Source organism: Rhinolophus hipposideros (genome assembly GCF_964194185.1).
Source record: "Rhinolophus hipposideros genome assembly, chromosome: 8".
Lineage (NCBI taxonomy): Eukaryota > Metazoa > Chordata > Mammalia > Chiroptera > Rhinolophidae > Rhinolophus > Rhinolophus hipposideros.
Window position 1 is genome coordinate 30,479,335 of NC_138054.1, and position 15,898 is coordinate 30,495,232.

Consider the following 15,898-nt stretch of genomic DNA (forward strand, 5'->3'; position numbering starts at 1 on the left):
CTCCCACAAAATCCAGTTCAGTACAACAGAGAAACAAAAAGGTATGATCAGCTATTTCACTTAAAAACCTTGTATGGTATTTAGAAAGAGCAACTCTGTGAACTAGACACAAATAGTTTTAAAAGCATGAACTATCAAAATATTCCTGAGACAATTTAGATTATTAGTTTAGATATTTAACTCCTAAAATTGAAGGTTAAAAGAATTAAACAAAATGATACTTGATGGTGATGGCAATTATATTTAATTCAAACCCTTTCCTGCAAATGATCTTGCTTTACATTTTATATAGAAAACTGAAACTAAGCGTGAACTCCCTCAATTTCTGGCTTAGATAAAAGTTTATCTGTATCTGTAACCCCCTACTGCCCTCATCTTTAAAGAGGTATTTCCTTTTCCTATCTTTGAACACCATTCTTACCCCCTTCTGAGACCCTGCTCCATCAATTTTTCTCGTTCCCTGTATCTTCACCCCTTCCTGTCTTCAGATATATTAGTATGCCCAAGTGCCTGTCATCTTAAAGAAACATTTTCTGATATTTTTTGTTCCTTTCAAAGCCAAACTTCTATCCCAAGAGTAGTCTTTTCTCTTGGTCTTAACTTCATCTCTCAATGACTCTTCAACCCTTTGGATGCCACTTGAACTCCTTTCTCTGCCTTCCCTAATGAACTCCTCATTGACAAATGGAAAGGACAGATTTCAATCCTCAATTCACTAATCTCTTTGTAATTGAAATTATTTTCCTATCCATTTCAAGGATTTGCCAGGTTTGTCTTCTGATTCTCTGATATCAGTCTCTTTGGCATGCTGCTCTTTCTTTGCCTACTCCTTAAATGTTGACATTCGCCAGAGCTACATATTTGCACCCCCTCTTTTTCTATTCCTTTTTTCACTTGGTATTCTTTTTAATACTCTGTATGGCTTCTAAGTGCAATTTCATTCAATCCTTTGTTTCAACTCCCATCTAATGTTGACAACTCCCTAATATGATTTAGTTCAGACTTATTTATTGAGGTACAAATACAATTTCCAGTGGCTACTACTTCCACCGACTTATGCATGGCTTAAAATAATGTCCAATTTGAACTGTTCATCTCTTTCTTCAGCTCCATTACAACTGACTCTTCCTTCTGTTTTCTCTCATGAAAGGAACACCTATGGTTCAGTGAAAAATCTGGGAAAAAGACAGGTCAAGACTGACTCTGGGTTGCACACTTTGTTTTAACTGAGTTAGAGAAAACTAGTCTATGGTGAAAAGTTATCAAACCTTTAAAAAGGTACTATATTGCTTTTGTGTGGTACTTTTCACATATAAAATACTTTCTAAGCAAACAATAATAAGTTCTTAAATTCCTTTGTGAGACAGAATAGTAAAATTCATGTTCCATAAGCAAACCCTGGTCAGGGGATAGTGACTTGCTGAGAACTATGGAGGCAGTATTTTGTAAGTCAATTGTAGAATCAGGTAGTGTTGAGTATGGATTTTTTCTAACCTTATTTACTATCTTTTAATAATTACTACATATTTTTCGGTAGTATATTTTAAATTTATTATAATTCCTATACCTGTTGATAAGTCTAGTTAATTTAGAGTAAGGAATACAAAATGCAAATTGGGGTAGGAATTGAGATCTCTGGGACCAATAAATAAGTAAGTATCTCTTAACAACATAAACTGATTCTCTTTTAGATCGTTATTTAGAGCAAGGAACTATTTACTCTTTCCATAAGTATAACCTCCCTTGGTGTTCTGTTAATAAAATAATTAATACAAAATGTTTAATAATCTACGGAGCAGTCCAAAATAAATATATGCATATTTAGAAAATGTGAGTGATGAGATTTATCGGTGCAATTATTATTATTATTATTATTATTATTATTATTATTATTATTATGTGGAGGCCATTAAGAAAGCCTATGCTGAAAGAAGCCCTGGGAGACAAACTAATGCTATCCAAACTTGAGTATCTGGTAGCTATTTTCTCAAAATGAACAAAGTATGCCTGTCACTTGAAAGAAAACAATTAACAGTGTTAGTAGCCCAGTGGTTCTCAATCAAAGCTCTTTTGGCCGTCAAGCAACATTTGGCAATATTTGAAGACATTTTTGGTTCTCATAACTGGGAGTTTTGTGTGTGTCTGTCGTGGGAAAGGGGGTTTGTTACTAGGCAGAGGTCAAAGATGCTGGTAAACATCCTACAATATATAGGCAGCCACCCACAGAAAAGATGATTTGGCCCAGTAGTGTCAAGGCTGATAAACTCTGTGGTAGCCAGTGATAAAAGTTAAGCTTTCAAGCAAAAAACAAATAAAATTTTGGAAAACTTGATCTGCTACCATAAGCTTGACAGTTCCTCAATACTTAAACGACTTTTCTGATGAGAACAGTGGTGATATTAATGAATGTGAATTTTTGATATTGTATTAGGTTGGTGCAAAAGTAGTTGCTGTTTTTGCAATTATTTTAAACCTTTTAAGCTGCAATTACTTTTACACCAACCTAATATAATAAAATATGTCAACATTTGGAAGATCCAAATAACTCAGTGAAGTAATATGATCTAAATGACCAATGCGTATGTTACAAAATAATGTTTGGGTAAAAATACATTCAAGAGGTGGCCAGTTAGCTCAGTTGCTTAGAGCGTGGTGCTAATAACAAACACCAAGGTTGCCGGTTTGATCCCCACATGGGCCACTGTAAGCTGTGCCCTCCTTTAAAAAAAAAAATCCATTCAAAGTGTAAAATATATCAGTGGATATTAATTAATGTAGCAGAGCATGAAAAGTTCACTGCTATGGCTTGAGATTCTACACTTCAACAACTTTAAGAAACTACTTGTCAAGTTTTAGTGTAGTATAAGAATATACATGACATTCTGAAAAGACTATTAAAATCCTCCCTTTTCCAATTACATATCTGTGTAAAGCTGGATTTTTTTTTTACATTTCAACCAGAAAAATGTATTAAATAGACTGATTCAGCCGCAGATATAAAAATACTGCTCTCTATATTAAGTTAAATATTTTTTAAACTTGTAAAAATGTAAAATGCCACTCTTTTTACTTTTTTTGAAAATAGTTATTTGCATAAAAACATTTATGTTACCCTAGGGTTCCTACTGTTATTTTTAAATTAATATTTTAAAAATTTCTCATTTTTTGGTAAATTTATTGATATTGGTAAATATCAATAGATTTAACTTATATAAACGAAAGCTTTTTGGTGGTCCTCAATATTTTTTAAGAGTAAAAAAAGTTCTGAAACTAAAAAGTTTGAGAACCATTGATTTGTCTATATAGTTCTTCAATGCTGACCTTTCGATTATTGACTATCCCTATTTTTCAGGTACTGGGCAGAGATTAAATTAAGTAGAACTCTAGTTATAAAATATGAAAAATAGAGTATTTGAAATCTCCCCAATAAAAGAAATTGTGTGTTCCTTACAAGATCACCCGAACTATCACAGGGGTACATGCCTGAAATGCATTTAAAATTACTGTTTGACAGTGTAACCAGAAAGCAGTTCAGTAATACCGTTAAAAACACTAGGTGCCATGAGAGCTGCACTGAATATTACCTAATATGCTTCAAAGTATCACTTGAGGTGCAAACAGTGTACAATTTCACGGAAATGAAGATATTGCAAGGTATTTCCTACATCAATATCATAGCCACTTTTTAATCCCCATTATCTTCCATTTTCAAAATGTTAACCCTGCCATTTTCAAAAATGTTATACACAGTGCAGTCTTATCAGCTTTACAGATATGAGTTTATTAATAAAAACTCTTGCCAGTTAAAGATATTAAGGAGTTATTTGCAATAAAACAACATCATTTAACTCATTGGGACCCAGAAATGCTATCAACATTTGTGTCATGAGAAATAAGCCAAATTATTAAAAATGTATATGTCTCATTACGTTTTAAGACTGAAAAGGTCTATTTTGGCAATCACAAAACAAAGGAATTTTTCATTTTAACAAAGAATTTGTAGATGATCCTGTCTTCATGAGAATTAAGGTAATTAATGCAGTAGTATCTAGTATCACTACCATGCAACACTTTAGAATTCCAAGGTACAGAATTCACTCATTCAACCATTTGGTAAACACTTACAGATAAACTAGGCACTGTGCTAAATACTGGAGAAACAAAGATGAATGAAGTAGAGCCTATTTTAGGAGGTTCACAATGTTTTGGAGAAAACATATATGTAAATAAATAACTCAAATACCACAAAATAAATTCTTAAAAAAGAGATTTGAAAGGAGTGCTCTGAGAGTCTTGAAAGGGACATGACTAACTGCCTGGGGGCACAGGAAAAGACTTTATGTCAGAGATAACATTTGAGCTGGGACTTAAAGGTGAACAAAGAGTTCTCCAGAGTCAAGGAGAGACATTCTAAATACTGGGAACTACATGTGTGCGATAAGCATGAAGCAATCATAAATCGGGAGGATGGTGCCTTTCCACAAAGTTGAAGCACTAGGTGCCTAAGAGAAAATAAGGTAGCTCTGAGATTATGTCAGGAGTGTTGCCTATGCCTTGGGCAATTCTGTGAGCAATAAGGTCCCCGTAAAGTGTTCCACCAGAAAAACTGACAAATCAGTTTGGTGTTTTAGAAAAACAACTCTGGTTCTACTCCAGAGGATTCGCATAAATAGAAGAAAACCCCATTTGAACCTGTGAAGTAAGAACTCCGTTGAGTCATTACCTCTCCTTGCCTAAAAAAAAACAAAAAAACACCTGCTTTAACAAAATAGTGTCCCTCAACTGATGGTCACAAATCAATATAAATTACATCATCGAGACTAAGAGAACCAGAGTACACACACAAATACATCCTATTAATAAATAATTATAATGCTCTCATAGAAAATTCTTAATAGGACTATAATAAAACAAATATTCAACCATGGAACACAAGTAAAATATTTTTTTAATTACAAAAAATTATGTGTATTCCAAAATATCAACTATAAAGTAGTTTTACTTTTGCTTCTTTATACTTCTGAGCTCTTTTCAAAATTTCTACAACAAGCAAGTAGTACATTTATATCAATAATAAATTTTAAGGGTGCTTTTCATTGTGTTTCATAAACAATTATTTTTATACAACTTTAAAACTGAAATTTTACCTTTTTGTCTCCTTGTTTTCGTCTTCTTAACCCTGGTCTATAATCATCTCCAAATCTCAGAAAGTAATAGTAAGAAACTAGTCTCTCAATAGGATCCCTTATGACATTAATGTAAATTGGCTTCTTTTTCACACCAAATCTGAAACAAGACAAAATTTAAAAGGTGAAATTGACGTCTTCATTCTGTTTAGGGGTGTCCTGAAATTATAAGTTTGAAGTCTTGATTCTATAGGAAAAGAAGAACATGAATAATTTAAATAGAATGGAATATGTGGAGATTAGGAAATATTTTATGATTATGTTATAATAAACAGAAATAATAATTTTTAAATTATGGCTGATGATAAAGAAGAGAATGGAAAATTGAATGAAAAATAATTCAAAATTTTACTGGCAAGAATTATATAAAGTATTTTAATTTTATGAAGCAATGATTTCTCATTTTTGGCCTACTAAACTAGATAAATATTATTAATGAATACAGTGTAAATCCACACAAGTGCCACCATTTGAGTCTGCCTTCTACTATTGCTGATTTCAAAGATGAGATAAGTGAAAGACATTAAATTTTCAGCATTATTTCCTTAGAGAATGATAAAGAGTTAAAGGAACACAAGACTTTATAGCGACCCTTGCAGACCCTAGAATTGTCCAGCTAGCTCCCTGTTTTAAGACCCTCACTTGTCCCAGTCTTGAAACTTTAGTGTTACCTTGACTCTTCACGTTCCTTTATTCTACCTTTAGTGCAGTTACCAAGTCCTTTTGATTTTTCGCTTGTAGGCTTTCTCATAGATGTGACCCATCTTCATCACTCCCTTTTTCTTCACCACAGCCCTCTTCCTAGGTCTCCTGCTTAGATGGGTACAATAACCTACTTGGTTCTCTTACAACCCATCTCTCTCCCTTTCAATGTACCTTCCATACCAATTCCCAACTGATATTGCTAAAACACCATTTGTTAGGTAACTCTTCTAAGAAACCTGAAATAACTCTACTGTTTATGTTGACATCAAAGCCCAAACTCCCTTGCCTGGTTGTTAATATCTGTTTGCTTTATGTCTTAGGTATCACCTTATTGATCTCACTTTATTTTCAACTCTCCTCAAACAGGAGACCATCATCAGTCTGTTACAGTTAGGCCTGCCTCGTCTACCATGCGCCCCTGCCCTGTTATTCTTATTCCTATTTCTTCTTAAATGCCTTTGCTCATTCTGTCTTCCTTATAGTTGCTACCCTTGTATTTTTTAAAAAAATTTTCTTTCTATTACATTAATTCATTAAAAAAATACTTTTTTGTTTACCCAATATATGCTAGGTACTATTCTACTAGTAGGGATACAGCAGTTAAAAAAAAAAAAAAAAAGATAAAATTTCTTGTCCTTCCAGAGTAGCATTCTACTTCAAGACAGAATATAAACAAGTAAAGCAGCAAATACGTGAGATGGCAAAAAGTACTAAGCAGAAATATAATGCAGTGAAAGGAAATAGAGAGTGCCAGGAGAAGTGGGGAGAGTAAAATTCAAAACAGGGTTTTTCAGGAAGGTGTCACTGGGGTTATGATGAACAGGGAGCCATGTACTGTGTTTCCCTGAAAATAAGACCTAGCCGGACAATCAGCTCTAATGTGTCTTTTGGAGCAAAAATTAATATAAGACCCAGTCTTATCTTACTAGAAGACTGAGTCTTCTATAATATGATATAATATAATATAATATAATATAATATAATATAATATAATATAATATAATATAATATAATATAATATAATACAATACAGTACAATAAAATATAATATGATATAATAATACCGGGTCTTTTATTATTTTTTGCTCCAAAAGACACATCAGAGCTGATTGTCCAGCTAGGTCTTATTTGGGGGGAAACAGGGCAGATATCTGTGGGAAAGTGTTTCAGGAAGATGAGACTTCCAAGTCTGAAGGCCCTGAAGCAGCTAAGTGCCAGGCATTTTTGAGGAATAGCAGAAAGATCAGTCTGGCTGCAGCAGAATCACAAAAGGGATAGATATTATCAAAGAGAGAGTAGAGAGATGGGAGTGCAGTGGAGGAAGTATATCTGAGGTTTGACAATTAAGTTTGCGAAAAGCCACAGTGCGCTTACACTGGCAGGACTGTACAAACAGCTCAGTAAGGTTTCATATCCTTGGTATAGCTGTATCTCACACTCTTATACAGTATCGATTGTGTTCATATCGACGGGTTGTGGTGTCTTGCTGAGTGGCGTTCATTATTGTTGATGCATGCTTTTGTTTGCTGTCGTGAGAATGTCTGAGCTTGAATTAGAGCAACAAACACTAAATTTCTTGTTAAACTTGGCAAGGGTGCAAATGAAACCAGGGACATGTTAGTCCAAGTTTATGGGGATAATGCCATGAAAAAAACAAATGGATTAAACGTTTTTTCTGAGGGGAAAGAATGCATCACTGATGAAGAGAGGGCAGATTGGCCAGTACTGAGCAGAACTGAGGAAAACATTGCAAAAATTCATCGAATTGTGTGTTGAAATCATCAGCTGATTGTGAGAAGCATAGCAGATCAAGTAAACATTGATAGAGAAACAGGAAAATCTTAACTGAAAATCTTGGCAGGAGAAATGTGTGTGCAAAAACGGTCCTGAAGGAGCTTGCTAATGAACAAAAGCAAAGAAGAGTCGAAGTTTGCCAAGACCTTTTGGAGAGGCAAGACCATGGTTTGGGCTGTGTTATCACTGGTGATGAAACATGGGTGTACCTATACGACCCTGAAACAAAGCATCAAAGTGCACAATGGAAGTCAGCCATTTCTCCACGACCAAAAAAGTTCTGTCAGTCCAAGTCAAGTGTCAAAACAATATTGCTAACCTTTTTGATATCACTATGAATTTGTACCAAATGGACAAACAGTTAACCAAGTTTACTACTTGGAAGTGCTGAAAAGGCTGCATGAAAAAGTTTAGATGACCTGAACTTTGCCAACAATTCATGGCAATTCCATCAGTACATTGCATCAGCTCACACAGCACTGTCTGTGAAAGAGTTTTTAGCCAGTCAATGAATAACTACATTGGAACACCCTCCCTACTCACCTGATCTGGCCCCCAATAACTTCTTTCTTTACCCAAAGATAAAGGATATATTGAAAAGAAGACATTTTGATGACATTCAGGATATCAAGGGTAATATGATGACAGCTCTGATGGCCATTCCAGAAAAAGTTCCAAAATTGCTTTGAAGGGTGGACTAGGCACTGGTGTTGGTGCATAGCTTCCCAAGGGGAGTAATTCAAAGGTGACCATAGTGATATTCAGCAATGAGGTATGTAGCAATTCTTCTAGGATGAGTTCACGAACTTAATTGTTGTGACCACTCTTGATGTACTCACTCATCTGTCCATAGGAACCCTCAATTTAGCTAATAACTTGTAACTTAAATTTCGCTTCTTACTAAAATTCTTTTACAAAGGCGCTAAAAAGCATATAACTAAACTAAACAATTTCACATTTTCCCTTACGTGTGCATATTACAATCAATATCTTACACACAGCAGGCATTCTACAAATATTTTATACTAAATTCTTAAGCACATGAGTAGCAACAAGAGACTACAGAAGAGAAAAAGCAAGGTGCCCAGATAACTTGAATCTTTCAGTGAATTATTGAAAATTAACTGCACAGGAAGTTAACTCACAAATAGGTAGTAATCTATAGGAACTACTTTATGTGTAAAAGGGGGTCAGTTTTCTTGAATTCTAATCCTTTCCTCATGATTAAATACAGTAACTCTAAGCACTATTTTCTTTGTACACATGGAAATATTGAAAACTACAGAGAATCCATTTATAAAACATTATTATAATGTTACAATTGTGATTTGGTTGATTAGAACTTGGGATGCATTTTTTTCCCTGAACTCATAAACATATAAAACCAAAAATATGGTAAAAAAATTTTTTTGCAATTTTTTAAAAAAGAGGAAACAGAATTGTTGTTGCAAAGATATCGCATTGTGACATTAGGTGTTACAGTAGAAGTTTCATGAGGTTAGCGACCGTTTCCCTCTTGTTAATGGCTTTATCACCAATGCTCAGCATTGTGTCGGACATATAGGTGTTGAAATTAGTAAAATTTGGCTGACTAGACTTCTGTGAATAAGCCACTCACAAAGCCTTTCTGTGGGAGAGTGCACTGAGTACTGAGAAGAGGGTAGGGAGGCCTCAGGAACACAGTTGCTACTTTAACTGAGAGGGCTGAGAGTCTAATAATAGGAATCTACAAGAAAAGGAACGCATGGGACAATAGGTCCATGACTCCATTCTTAAGACTGTAAAATCCGCTGGGAACCCCCAGTATCGTCTCCATTATTAGCTACTGATCCGCCCTGAGCCATTCCCTAGGGAACTGCCTCCTCCCAGAAGAACATTTCCCCTCAAGCTGCTTCTTTCCGTTTCCCCTAGTTCCTAGAACAGACAGCAATTCTTACCAAACAGCAGCGAAAAGGGGCTATGGCACTTTACAACACTCTTCTTGCTGTCCAAGAAATGACTTTCTAGGACATGGTTTTGAGTGACATTTATATGTGTGATTTTAATGAGATAATGTGTGGGAACTCATCCTGAAAATGGATAAGAACTATTATTTGTAAGTTAGGGTATGATTATATACTTGTACTCACGAGGCAAGGGCTTATACGTAACAGAAAACAGGCGTGATAAAACAGTGTCTGGGCCATTCAGCTCAGCTGGTTAGGAAACAAGCATCCTTTTAGGTTTGTAGGTTTAATTACTTTGCCAACCAGCTAGTTTTGTTGGAGGTGGAGGGGAGGGTGAAATGGGGGATGGGGATTGGGGGTGGAATATGTTCTATGGTCACAGCCTCCACTTTTAACCCTGGCCAGTCATCTGCGCTGCTCCTCAGGAGGGCTCAGGTGGAAGAGTAGAAAACACATCTTCACTCCAGGAAGATAAACTATTATTGGCTTGTTAGACCATGATCTTCCTAGGAAGAGAAGAGCATATTTGGTAAGAATCTGTGGTGGTACATAGGATCAAAAGGGGAAAAGTATAATCTGAGCAGCAGGTTGGTAAAAAGACATTTTAGGAACCTTATTCCTACCATGTCAGCATGTGTGCTGTGACAAAGCAAAGAACACAAACTGGGCTCATTTCTTTACAGTTCCATTCTATACAGCTTAGATAGATGAATGAACATCAGGAATGGTTAAAAGAACAAGTGCATACTCAGAACACTTGAAGGGAACTTTGTCACCTGGCAAGACAAAGCCTATATATGAGATGGTGAAGCTGAACAAGGGCTGAATAGACTGGAAAGCATTGAGGTGTCTCCTTTACACTAGATTTAACATCTCTAGTTAAATAACAGTCTCACTGGGGACATTGATATACACATTTATTCTGGACTCTCTTAGCTCTGAGAGGTTCAGAGAAACTTTCAAATCCTTTTAATGGCAAGTTCCCATTGTCTTGTTTTAAGAATAGTGAATGACCTATTGGTATTTGTTGGTCCCACTGATGATAATGCTGTAAGTGATTTTTCAAGTAATTATCTTTTAAAAAGGGCATTCATCTACTACAATCTATTAGAATGGCCCAAATTAAAAAGAAAAAAAGGTCTAACAATACCCTATGCTAGCAAGGATGCACAGTAACTTGAACTCTCATATACTGTTGGTGACATTGCCAAATAATACAGCCACTTGGGAAAACAGTTTGGCAGCATCTTACAGAGTTACTGTACACGTCAGCAATCACACTTGTAGGTTTTACCCAAGAGAAATGAGGACATGTATGACCACATAAAACCTGCATGCAAATGTTTTGACAGCTTTACTAACAATCACCATAAACTGCAAACAACCCAACTATCCAGAAACTGCTGAACAGACAGAAAGTGTGGTGCATTCATACAACGGAATACTACCCACTAACAAACTGACTAGTGATACATGCATCAAACTAGATGAAGGTCAAAAGCATTATGATGTTGAGAGAAGCCAGACTCCAAAGATTTGGTGACTGATTAGATATACGTGGTGAAGAAAAGGGCTGTCCAAGATTCTATAGTTTTTTGCTTGGATATCTTGACAAATAAAAATGGGTAAACTTCCCAAAAGAGAATAATGGAGGCAAAGACAGAATCTTGAGCAATGCCTTATTAAGAATCGGGAATAAGAAGGGCCAGCAGAGATTCAGACAGGGAAAAGACGAAATGCCAGTAAGACAACATGGGAACTGAAAGAAGACAGAATTTTAAAAGAACATCACACTGCTCTGTATGCAACACAGAAAGTGCTTCACATACACCATTGTATTTAACTCTCACAACCACCCATGAAGTTGTTATTTGAATACTCCTCAATTTACAAATGCGGAAACTGAAAATCTGAGGTAACGTGGCTGAGAGCACAGAGCCGGTAAGGCAGTGTGGGGATTTAACTGCAGACCTGTCTGACTTCACAGAGAGCTCCCAACAGTCTGCGGGATCCGTGCTGTAGAAAGAGCTGGTAGAACAAGGTCAATAAAAAGGCAACTCTCACATAGTGCTTGTAATACTTAAAATCATTTTTTAAATGTTTTTTATGTCCAGTGTTGTGACATATTTGTTGAAAGCTGTAGAAAATGGTGCAAACTTCAACTGGTTCAGCAGAGAAGTATGAGTACACGAGACAATCTCACAGAAATCTATATACTAACAAGCTCTACTAAGGCCTAAAATATTGTCACTTGATTCTCTCTAGAATATTTCAGACCTAGTGAGGTATTTAGTTATTTGTTTCTTGATCTGATATATCTGCCTTTTACTGATTCACCTCAATTGTTCTGAAAAAGACAGCAGGGGTGATATGGAGAAACCAAAATGACAGCCATGAAAACCCATACTCATTCCTGGAGACAACCACAAAGGTACACACCTGACGTATGACTGAATAAAACTGACCACTATATCAAAAATAATTCCCAAACATCTTTCTAAGACAGAGGCTGACAAGTGACCATTAGGTTGCTAGATTAAAAAAAAAAAAAAAAAAAAAAAAAAACAATCTCAGCAGAGACTGATCAAAACCAGTATTAAAACTAGTTTTAAAATGTTCTTTTAGCTGAACATTATTCATTATAAAGAAAAATGTTACTGGAAAGGTTTTTGAAAGAGATGTTCTAATGTTTTTCTTTTTTGTAAAATTTGAAGAAAATCAAAGTGGAGGTAACAGATGCTGCTCATCAATGAATAGTATGAATGTAAACATAGGATAATTTGTAACATTTTCACTGGTTATAATGAAACATAATGAACTGATAATTACAGGAAAATATGAGGTTTCAGTGAGGACAAGAGCTGCAACTTATTCAACTTTATATTGCCTGCACCCTATGATATGACAATGTCCAACCTATATAAGTTTTTTAAAAAACTGAAAAATTTCTAAATTTATGACATCAGTTTATCCTAGCTACACTATTTTAAAATTGTATTGTCCACTAACTAAGAAGAAAACCAAAACAGTAATTGAACACAAAAGGGAAAAAAGGAAAAACAAGAACTAGGGAATGTGTTTTAAAAATCAAAAATAAGATCAGGACAGAAGGAGTCAGTCAGGAGAGGAAAGAGAACATATAACAAGAAGCTATTTTTGTTCTTATTCTAAAGTTCTGAATAAACCCAAAACATGGCTTGCGACACAGGCCTGCAAATAAACATGTGCTTCTTAGTAATCAGTCTAAACTAGAAAGCACTTTCCATTTTTAATTTCTCTATCGTACTTCCTGGGTTTCCTGGGGTTTACTGGGTTTACACTCTTTTTAATGTCTCTGCTAAGGCAATTAAAAAGTTATGTGATTAAATATTTCTTTCACCAAATTTGACTGTTTTCTCCTGAAGGCAAGTATTTTAATGGACTCCACAAAGTACTATGCCAGTCAAGAATATATTTTGAATAATGTATTTTAAAAATTGTTAAGGTGATATTTCTTTCTTCTTCTTTACTCATTCATGGTGAAGACAGCTGTCAAACTAAAAATTATTTTAAAAGATACTAGTTACATCTATAAGTTCTTGATTCTATATATCAAATTATATTTCCTCTAATTGATTTTTTTAGGTATTTGTTTAAAATCTTGTAAAAGTCTATTAAAAATTCTCACAGTACCTTTCACTTCCATAACATGAGACCCATTATGAAAATATTCAAACCCTTAAACATTCATGTTAGTATTTAATAAATGAGATTAATCTTTTCAAGAAGCTTTATACTTTTTCAACTGCAAGAACCCTAGCAAATACCAGAGCTTTGTTCTAAGTACAAAACTTTTGCCAAAAGCAAAAGTACTCAATATATTATTCTAATAATGAAAACCTCAAGTATTAGAAACCAAGCTGTGTGTGGAAAATGTAAATCATTTAGGTGAAAAAGTAACAAACATTCAATTGAAGGATAATGCAGCCCTGAGGGAAAATATGCATATGAATGAAGTTTATGAAATTGGTTCAATGCCTCTGCAAAGAAAAAAATAGTTTATTTTAAAACTGCCTATAAAATGTTTTCAATATTGCAGTATGAATTATTTATAGAAAAATGTACACCTAACTTTAAAGTTACAATTTTACTGAAAGATCTTGAATACTGTGGGAGGAAATAGAAATAAGAATATATTGTTTTATGTATGGAATATTTGGGATATTCCTTTTTAATTACATGCTTTTCGAAAAAGTTAAGATTTATTATCAATCTGAATCAGGAATATTTCATTCAACTTTTTCTTTTCAAATTTAAATAGTTAAATTGACAGTGGGATGACAATTTGATTTTTAAATTTTACACAGAATGTTCTTTAAAGCTGACAAATGCATGACAGCGTATGACTCTGAAGTCATGACTGCTAACGAAAAGGCTGAATGAAAATGTCTACGCTTAAATAATTTTTAAAATATACTTTTAATGTTTTTGAAGTTAGTGCAGACTATTATTAGGGAAAAGATTTGTATTTGAAGTTTTAGAATGGCATTCTACATAACATTCAAATGGATTCACAAACTGCCTATGGTTTAACCACTTTTCACATTAGAACATAATGTAGCACAGACTCTAGGGGAGCCACATAGTGCTAGGATACGGTAAGGAGGCACGTAGTCGTATGAACTTGGCTTGAGAATTATGATAAAAATACCTTCACCTCACTCCCCCCAAAATATGGAAGATGAGTGTTATTTATCTCCAGTTTAAGGTAAATCACTATAAAGGAAAATCAGTTTCTTATATAGTCTCCTTTGACTACATCACAATTTTAAAGCTAAAGCAAGGTAGCCCAAGGGACCGTGTATACTTTACTGCACTTTGAGCAGCAGATGCATTGGAGTGCCAGTAACTGAGGGATGGCTTCTTTGCTTTCTCAGTTCTCAGGCAATGACATGGTAAGTCATAATCTGATTGACATCTAGGTTAAAACTTGGGACTTTCCTAAAATAGTGTCAATTTGGTTGTACAAGAAACATACACATAGTAATGATAAATAACTTTAAAGGGCATTACCTACATGTAATCGACCTTGAATTTCTAAAATTGGTATGACAATTATGAACACTAGAGGGCAGTAAAACACTAGATGGTATATTTAAATTACATGCCTAAATAGCAAAGGCAAGCCAGTACTTTTTAAAAAAATCAAAATCATAACAATTTACTGAATTTATTCTTTCTTTAGGTTGCTAAAGTACAAAGCATTCTTTACTCTATCACGTTAGGTATAACTTACTTTGCAAAATCCAAATAAGAAACGTGTCCATGATAAAACCCTGGTTTCATCTCTTTCCAGGCAGTTATATTCTTTACAAAACGCACCTAAAAAAAGGAGAACACACTCATGATTTAAGTACAATTTAAAGAAAATGAAATTTAATGACAGTAAAATACTATCCATTTAGGCATTTAAAACCAATCACACCAGTTTGACAAATACAGAGCTTAAAACACAAGTTTCTAATTAAGGAAAGTATAGTGTGATCTGTAACTACTAATTCATCATGGAGAGAGCTACTATCACCATACTCAGAAAAGAGTGAAAGGGTATCCTGAAAACAAGATTGCTCAAGGCAGTCAATTACAAATGCTGTATAGGGCATACATTCACCAACACATGCTGAAGCAGGCAGCACAGGAATATTCTATGCAAATCTGTTCTTTTCAGAGACTTATTATTTGTAAACATTCATGTTTATTAGTGACTCAACAAATAAAACAAAAATTAACTAATCGTTAAACCAAAATGATTAAAGAGAACATGAGATCATCAGAAGACTAAAAGGGTTAAGAGCAGATATATATCATAAGCTTGTTGATTAAAAAAATTAATAAAATTAGAGGTGTAATATAGGTGAAATATAAAATTTTTTAAAATATATAAATATTACTATTTTAATTTACTAGAATTAAAAGTATACAAAAGATTAGTTAATATAAAAAATTCTTTAAGTGTAAATATGTTTTAAAAAGTTTAAGAACTGGTTAATACAGAACTTGGTAAACCTAAGTATCACCAGCTGCAAAGCAGTGATACACAGTTTCTCAGGAAAACGGTATACATTTTTGATAAACCTCTACATGATGAACAGCAAGTGGTTAAGAATCTCTTCTGGAGACCAGCTACCGTGTGGAGGTGAAGGAGGAGGTGGGGATGCGATGAGGTGAGGGCCCACCACCCAATACGGAACTGAAAGTGTGCAAGCTATGACCTCAGCCTCCACAGCA

General features: G+C 34.5%; 1 protein-coding gene across 4 annotated transcripts in view; it reads right to left on the reverse strand.

Moving 5' to 3' along the window:
* HS2ST1 (heparan sulfate 2-O-sulfotransferase 1) overlaps positions 1 to 15,898 on the reverse strand; it is a 175,094-nt gene that overhangs the window by 8,391 nt on the left and 150,805 nt on the right. For all 4 annotated transcript variants that reach the window (XM_081057593.1, XM_081057595.1, XM_081057592.1 and 1 more), the window contains exons 3-4: positions 14,907 to 14,992; positions 5,148 to 5,286 (exon numbers count right to left, since the gene is read on the reverse strand). In XM_081057593.1, the coding sequence (XP_080913719.1) occupies positions 5,148 to 5,286; positions 14,907 to 14,992 (225 nt within the window). The remainder of the gene's footprint in view (positions 1 to 5,147; positions 5,287 to 14,906; positions 14,993 to 15,898) is intronic.